The 7,219-nt window shown below is 54.5% G+C and overlaps 1 protein-coding gene across 2 annotated transcripts; it reads right to left on the reverse strand.

Moving 5' to 3' along the window:
* Positions 1-507: 507 nt before the first annotated feature.
* Positions 508-5,740, reverse strand: TMEM265 (transmembrane protein 265). Of its 2 annotated transcripts, none has more exons than XM_069982423.1 (3): positions 5,113-5,740; positions 3,486-3,704; positions 508-1,484 (listed from the first exon to the last, which is right to left on the reverse strand). In XM_069982423.1, exons 1-3 carry the CDS (start codon positions 5,134-5,136, stop codon positions 1,332-1,334), a joined length of 396 nt encoding a protein of 131 aa, XP_069838524.1. In that variant the 5' UTR covers positions 5,137-5,740; the 3' UTR covers positions 508-1,331. The 2 variants fall into 2 exon arrangements, with proteins under 2 accessions (XP_069838524.1, XP_069838523.1); XM_069982422.1 differs by lacking the exon at positions 5,113-5,740 and adding an exon at positions 4,996-5,106.
* Positions 5,741-7,219: the final 1,479 nt, after the last annotated feature.

Raw genomic sequence — 7,219 nt, forward strand, 5'->3', positions numbered from 1 at the left:
CTGCACAGGCCGGCTCAATGAGCAGATCGCCGATAACACTGATCAATGCTATGCCTATGGCATAGCATTCATCAGTGTAGAAATCAAACTAGTCTATGTACAAGTCCCCCAAAGGGACTTCAAATGTGTAAAAAAAAAAAAAAGTTCAAAACACTATTACACTACCCCAAAGCCCCTCCCCCAATAAAAGTCTAAATCACCCCCCTTTCCTATTATATAAATAAAACATATAAAAATAAATAGATAAACATATAATATACCGTAGCGTGCGTAATTGTCCGATCTATTAAAATATAACAAGCGTCATTGTGATCGGTAAACGGCGTACACGAAAAGAGGGGGAAAAGTGCGCGGATTACCGATTTTATGTTACATTATATAGAAAAAAAAATTAATAAAAAGTGATCAAAATGTCCGATCTTCACAAATATGGTATTAATAAAAACTAGAGATCATGGCGGGAAAAATGACACCCCATACAGCCCCGTAGGTGAAAAAATAAAACCGTTATAAGCGTCACAATAGGCCCATTTTATTAATATTTAATTGCCCAAAAAAATACATATATAACATTAGAGAATCTGTGTAACCTGCATATGGATGTGTTCAGACTGACCTATAGAGTAATGGTATCATGTCGCTGTTACCATATAGTGCATTACGTAGACACAGGAACCCCCCAAACGTTACCATATTGCTCTTTTTTACGATTTCACCTATTTATATCTTCATACATAATATATTTGGGGGGTTCCATCATACATAATATATTTGGAATTCCATCATACATAATATATTTGGGGTTCCATCATACATAATATATTTGGGGTTCCGTCATACATAATATATTTGGGGGGTTCCATCATACATAATATATTTGGGGTTCCGTCATACATAATATATTTGGGGGGTTTCATCATACATAATATATTTGGGGTTCCATCATACATAATATATTTGGGGTTCCATCATACATAATATATTTGGGGTTCCATCATACATAATATATTTGGGGTTCCATCATACATAATATATTTGGGGTTCCATCATAAATAATATATTTGGGCTTCCATCATACATGTTACGGTAGAATGAATGACGCCATTACACAGTACAACTATTCCTGTAACAAATAAGCACTTACATGGCTTGTAGATAGAAAACTGAGAGTGCTGGAGCTCTTAGAAGGGGAGGAAGGAAAAACGGAAACACTAAGATCAAAATTTGCGCGGTCCACTGGGTCATTTTGGGCCTGGTCCTCAAAGGGTTAAATAGACATCAGTATAAAACATTGTATATAGAGCGGCGGGGGAGATCTTCCACTAATGACATCACTCTATCAGAGTCATCACATATGATGCCAGAACCAGAAGAACGGGCAGAGACACCAGAACGCCCACGAACAACAGGATACTCAGGATGGAGAATCTCCGAGAGCGGCGAGAGAGGGTGCCCCTCAACTCCTGGTCACATGCCTGCTCTGCCTGCCGGACAAAACATTGGTTAGGAGGGGTGAGTGCTGAACACAGAAAGAGAGAGAGAGCCAGAGGGGAGGGTGCAAGACAGAAAGCGAGAGGGGTGGGCACGGGACAGAGAGAGAGCGAGAGGTGTGGGCGCGGGATAGTGAGATCGAGAGAGGTGTGGGCACGGGACAGAGATCGAGAGAGGTAGGCGCGGGACAGTGAGATCGAGAGAGGTGTGGGCACGGGACAGAGAGAGAGCGAGAGGGGTGGGCGCGGGACAGTGAGATCGAGAGAGGGGTGGGCGCGGGACAGTGAGATCGAGAGGTGTGGGGACGGGACAGATCGAGAGGGGTACGGTGTATTGATAGAAGACGGCACTCTGTGGTAGCGATGGTGCACGTGGTAGGAGTTATCCCAAGTATAGGTGAGAGAGTCAATCCCGGCACACATCAGGTAGGTTTCTGCTATTTTATTGGCATAACAAGTGCAGTATGTACAGGAGACAGAGATACGGCCGGCGAGCCTCAGCCGGCAGCTTCACAGTATCTAGAGGAGCGCATCACAGGAATGGTGAGTTCGGTTTTAAGGACAAGTCATATGACTTGTCCTTATAACCGAACTCACCATTCCTGTGATGCGCTCCTCTAGATACTGTGAAGCTGCCGGCTGAGGCTCGCCGGCCGTATCTCTGTCTCCTGTACATACTGCACTTGTTATGCCAATAAGATCGAGAGGGGTAGGCGCGGGACAGTGAGAACGAGAGAGGTGTGGGCACGGGACAGAGATAGAGAGAGGTGTGGGCACGGGACAGAGATCGAGGGGTAGGCGCGGGACAGTGAGATCGAGAGAGGCGTGGGCACGGGACAGAGATAGAGAGAGGTGTGGGCACGAGACAGAGATCGAGAGGGGTAGGCGCGGGACAGTGAGAACTAGAGAGGTGTGGGCACGGGACAGAGATAGAGAGAGGTGTGGGCACGGGACAGAGATCGAGGGGTAGGCGCGGGACAGTGAGATCGAGAGAGGCGTGGGCACGGGACAGAGATAGAGAGAGGTGTGGGCACGGGACAGAGATCGAGGGGTAGGCGCGGGACAGTGAGATCGAGAGAGGTGTGGGCACGGGACAGAGAGAGAGGGGTGGGCACGGGACAGAGAGAGAGTGAGAGGGATGGGCGCGGGACAGTGAGATCGAGAGAGGGGTGGGCGCGGGACAGTGATATCGAGAGGTGTGGGCACAGGACAGATCGAGAGAGGTGTGGGCACGGGACAGAGAGAGAGGGGTGGGCGCGGGACAGTGAGATCGAGAGGTGTGGGCACGGGACAGAGATCGAGAGAGGTGTGGGCACGGGATAGAGATCGAGAGGGGTGGGCACGGGACAGAGAGAGAGGGGTGGGCGCGGGACAGTGAGATCGAGAGGTGTGGGCACGGGACAGAGATCGAGAGAGGTGTGGGCACGGGATAGAGATCGAGAGGGGTGGGTGCGGGACAGTGAGATCGAGAGAGGTGTGGGCACGGGACAGAGAGAGAGGGGTGGGCGCGGGACAGTGAGATCGAGAGGTGTGGGCACGGGACAGAGATCGAGAGAGGTGTGGGCACGGGATAGAGATCGAGAGGGGTAGGCGCGGGACAGTGAGATCGAGAGAGGTGTGGGCACGGGACAGAGAGAGAGCGAGAGGGGTGGGCGCGGGACAGTGAGATCGAGAGAGGTGTGGGCACGGGACAGAGAGAGAGCGAGAGGGGTGGGCGCGGGACAGTGAGATCGAGAGGTGTGGGCACGGGACAGAGATCGAGAGAGGGATGGGCGCGGGAGAGTGAGATTGAGAGAGGTGTGGGCGCGGGACAGATAGACAGTGGGGTGGGCGCGGGACAGATCGACAGTGGGGTAGGCGCGGGACAGATCGACAGAGGGGTGGGCGCGGGACAGATCGACAGTGGGGTGGGCGCGGGACAGATCGACAGAGGGGTGGGCGCGGGACAGAGCGAGAGCGAGGGGCAGAGGACAGACCTTGGGGGTCAGCACTTACCTGCAGAGCCAGGATTAGAGCCTTGATCCCCACACAGGAGACTCCACACACGATGCTCACTATGGCCAATCTCCGCAGGCTGCAGGAGGGGAAAAACCCACAGTCCTTCCTTCTGTTGTGCTTGGAGTTTGGGGGGCGCAGGGGGGCGCTGACCAGGACCTTGAATTCCTCCTCTTTTGCTCCATTTTTAAGTTTCTCCTCAGTAGAGATTGGCCGATCCTGTGATGGGACCAGAGGGCAAAATGTAGGATTCCAGGACACGTTCCACTACAAATTACATTGTAACAAGAGCTGATATTGCAGCACCCCGGGCAGGCTCCCCATCTACCCCCACAACAAGAGCCGACAATGCAGCACCCCGTGCCGGCTCCCCATCTACCCCCACAACAAGAGCCGACAATGCTGCACCCGGGCAGGCTCCCCATCTACCCCCACAACAAGAGTCGACAATGCTGCACCCCGGGCCGGCTCCCCATCTACCCCCACAACAAGAGCCAAAAATGCTGCACCCCGGGCAGGCTCCCCATCTACCCCCACAACAAGAGCCGACAATGCTGCACCCCGGGCAGGCTCCCCATCTACCCCCACAACAAGAGCCGACAATGCTGCACCCCGGGCCGCCTCCCCATCTACCCCCACAACAAGAGCCGACAATGCTGCACCCCGGGCAGGCTCCCCATCTACCCCCACAACAAGAGCCGACAATGCTGCACCCGGGCCGGCTCCCCATCTACCCCCACAACAAGAGCCGACAATGCTGCACCCCGGGCAGGCTCCCCATCTACCCCCACAACAAGAGCCGACAATGCAGCACCCCGGGCAGGCTCCCCATCTACCCCCACAACAAGAGCCGACAATGCAGCACCCCGGGCAGGCTCCCCATCTACCCCCACAACAAGAGCCGACAATGCTGCACCCCGGGCCGGCTCCCCATCTACCCCCACAACAAGAGCCGACAATGCTGCACCCCGGGCAGGCTCCCCATCTACCCCCACAACAAGAGCCGACAATGCTGCACCCCGGGCCGCCTCCCCATCTACCCCCACAACAAGAGCTGATATTGCAGCACCCCGGGCAGGCTCCCCATCTACCCCCACAACAAGAGCCGACAATGCTGCACCCCGGGCCGCCTCCCCATCTACCCCCACAACAAGAGCCGACAATGCTGCACCCCGGGCAGGCTCCCCATCTACCCCCACAACAAGAGCCGACAATGCTGCACCCCGGGCAGGCTCCCCATCTACCCCCACAACAAGAGCCGACAATGCTGCACCCGGGCCGGCTCCCCATCTACCCCCACAACAAGAGCCGACAATGCTGCACCCCGGGCAGGCTCCCCATCTACCCCCACAACAAGAGCCGACAATGCTGCACCCGGGCCGGCTCCCCATCTACCCCCACAACAAGAGCCGACAATGCTGCACCCCGTGCCGGCTCCCCATCTACCCCCACAACAAGAGCCGACAATGCTGCACCCGGGCCGGCTCCCCATCCTCCTATCATAAAATACCTGAGCCAGGTACGTGTGCCCCTTCTCCGGGTGAGAATCCTGCCTTATAGCCAGTGGTGCCGCACTCCAGCCTGATAGGAGAAGGTATAGTACAGGCGACATCCCTGCCCCCCGTACCTTTGGCTCCTGTGCCTCAGTCATGTTCTCTCATCCTGCAGGTGCAGAGCGGTGGATGCAGAGGACTCTGCTTGGTGCGGGTTCTGGAGCCGGTGGATGCAGAGGACTCTGCTTGGTGTGGGTCCTGGAGCGGTGGATGCAGAGGACTCTGCTTGGTGTGGGTTCTGGAGCCGGTGGATGCAGAGGACTCTGCTTGGTGCGGGTTCTGGAGCGGTGGATGCAGAGGTCTCTGCCTGGTGTGGGTTCTGGAGCGGTGGATGCAGAGGACTCTGCTTGGTGTGGGTCCTGGAGCGGTGGATGCAGAGGACTCTGCTTGGTGCGGGTTCTGGAGCGGTGGATGCAGAGGACTCTGCTTGGTGTGGGTCCTGGAGCGGTGGATGCAGAGGACTCTGCCTGGTGTGGGTTCTGGAGCGGTGGATGCAGAGGACTCTGCTTGGTGCGGGTTCTGGAGCGGTGGATGCAGAGGACTCTGCTTGGTGTGGGTTCTGGAGCGGTGGATGCAGAGGACTCTGCCTGGTGCGGGTTCTGGAGCGGTGTTGTTCCCCACAGACAATGACTGTGTCAGACAGGTATGACATACCTGGGCAAGGTGTGGGACTCTCGCTGTGACTCACAGCCCCTGGAATGAAGCCGCATTCTTCTGTCTAGGCCCATCCCCTGCTCCTCTCTCTGCCCTGTGTATGAGAAGGAAAACAATGATACTGATACCTCACCGGGAAAGTCTCGTGAAAATATGTACAAGGTAATGATGACATCAGATCATGGATCAGTAGCCAAGACAGGGCAGGAGAGAGCTGTGTATGTGTGAGGTATGAGGGGAGAGGACGTTCATAGTGTGCGGTGTGAGGTATGAGGGGAGAGGACGTTCATAGTGTGCGGTGTAAGGTATGAGAGTAGAGGACGTTCATAGTGTGCGGTGTGAGGTATGAGGGGAGAGGACGTTCATACTGTGAGGTATGAGGGGAGAGGACGTTCATAGTGTGCGGTGTAAGGTATGAGGGGAGAGGACGTTCATACTGTGCGGTGTAAGGTATGAGGGGAGAGGACGTTCATAGTGTGCGGTGTAAGGTATGAGGGGAGAGGACGTTCATAGTGTGAGGTATGAGGGGAGAGGACGTTCATAGTGTGCGGTGTAAGGTATGAGGGGAGAGGACGTTCATAGTGTGCGGTGTGAGGTATGAGGGGAGAGGGTGTTCATAGTGTGAGGTATGAGGGGAGAGGACGTTCATAGTGTGAGGTATGAAGGGAGAGGATGTTCATAGTGTGAGGTATGAGGGAAGAGGATGTTCATAGTGTGAGGTATGAGGGGAGAGGATGTTCATAGTGTGAGGTATGAGGGGAGAGGACGTTCACAGTGTGAGGTATGAGGGGAGAGGACGTTCATAGTGTGAGGTATGAGGGGAGAGGACGTTCATAATGTGCGGTGTAAGGTATGAGAGTAGAGGACGTTCATACTGTGCGGTGTGAGGTATGAGGGTGGAGGACGTTCATAGTGTGCGGTGTAAGGTATGAGGGGAGAGGACGTTCATACTGTGCGGTGTAAGGTATGAGGGGAGAGGACGTTCAGAGTGTGAGGTGAGGTGAGAGGACGTTCACAGTGTGCGGTGTCATAGTGTGCAGTGTGAGGTATGAGGGGAGAGGACGTTCATAGTATGAGGGGAGAGGACGTTCATAGTGTGCGGTGTAAGGTATGAGGGGAGAGGACGTTCATAGTGTGCGGTGTAAGGTATGAGGGGAGAGGACGTTCATACTGTGCGGTGTGAGGTATGAGGTTGGAGGACGTTCATAGTGTGCCATGTAAGGTACGAGGGGAGAGGACGTTCATACTGTGCGGTGTAAGGTATGAGGGGAGAAGACGTTCATAGTGTGCGGTGTAAGGTATGAGGGGAGAGGACGTTCATACTGTGCGGTGTGAGGTATGAGGGGAGAGGACGTTCATAGTGTGAGGTATGAGGGGAGAGGACGTTCATAGTGTGAGGTATGAGGGGAGAGGACGTTCATACTGTGCGGTGTAAGGTATGAGGGTAGAGGACGTTCATAGTGTGCGGTGTAAGGTATGAGGGGAGAGGACGTTCATAGTGTGAGGTATGAGGGGAGAGGACGTTCA

Source organism: Dendropsophus ebraccatus, chromosome 9 (assembly GCF_027789765.1).
Source record: "Dendropsophus ebraccatus isolate aDenEbr1 chromosome 9, aDenEbr1.pat, whole genome shotgun sequence".
NCBI lineage: Eukaryota > Metazoa > Chordata > Amphibia > Anura > Hylidae > Dendropsophus > Dendropsophus ebraccatus.

Bases quoted from the DNA above. Each gene is read 5' to 3' on its own strand.
- TMEM265 (XM_069982422.1), bottom strand. From the start codon at position 5,097: ATGTCGCCTGTACTATACCTTCTCCTATCAGGCTGGAGTGCGGCACCA. The intron at 3,705-4,995 runs GTATTTTATGAT...GTCCCATCACAG, and splicing joins GGCACACGTACCTGGCTCAG to GATCGGCCAATCTCTACTGA. The intron at 1,485-3,485 runs GTAAGTGCTGAC...TTTGTCCGGCAG, and splicing joins CTCTAATCCTGGCTCTGCAG to GCAGAGCAGGCATGTGACCA.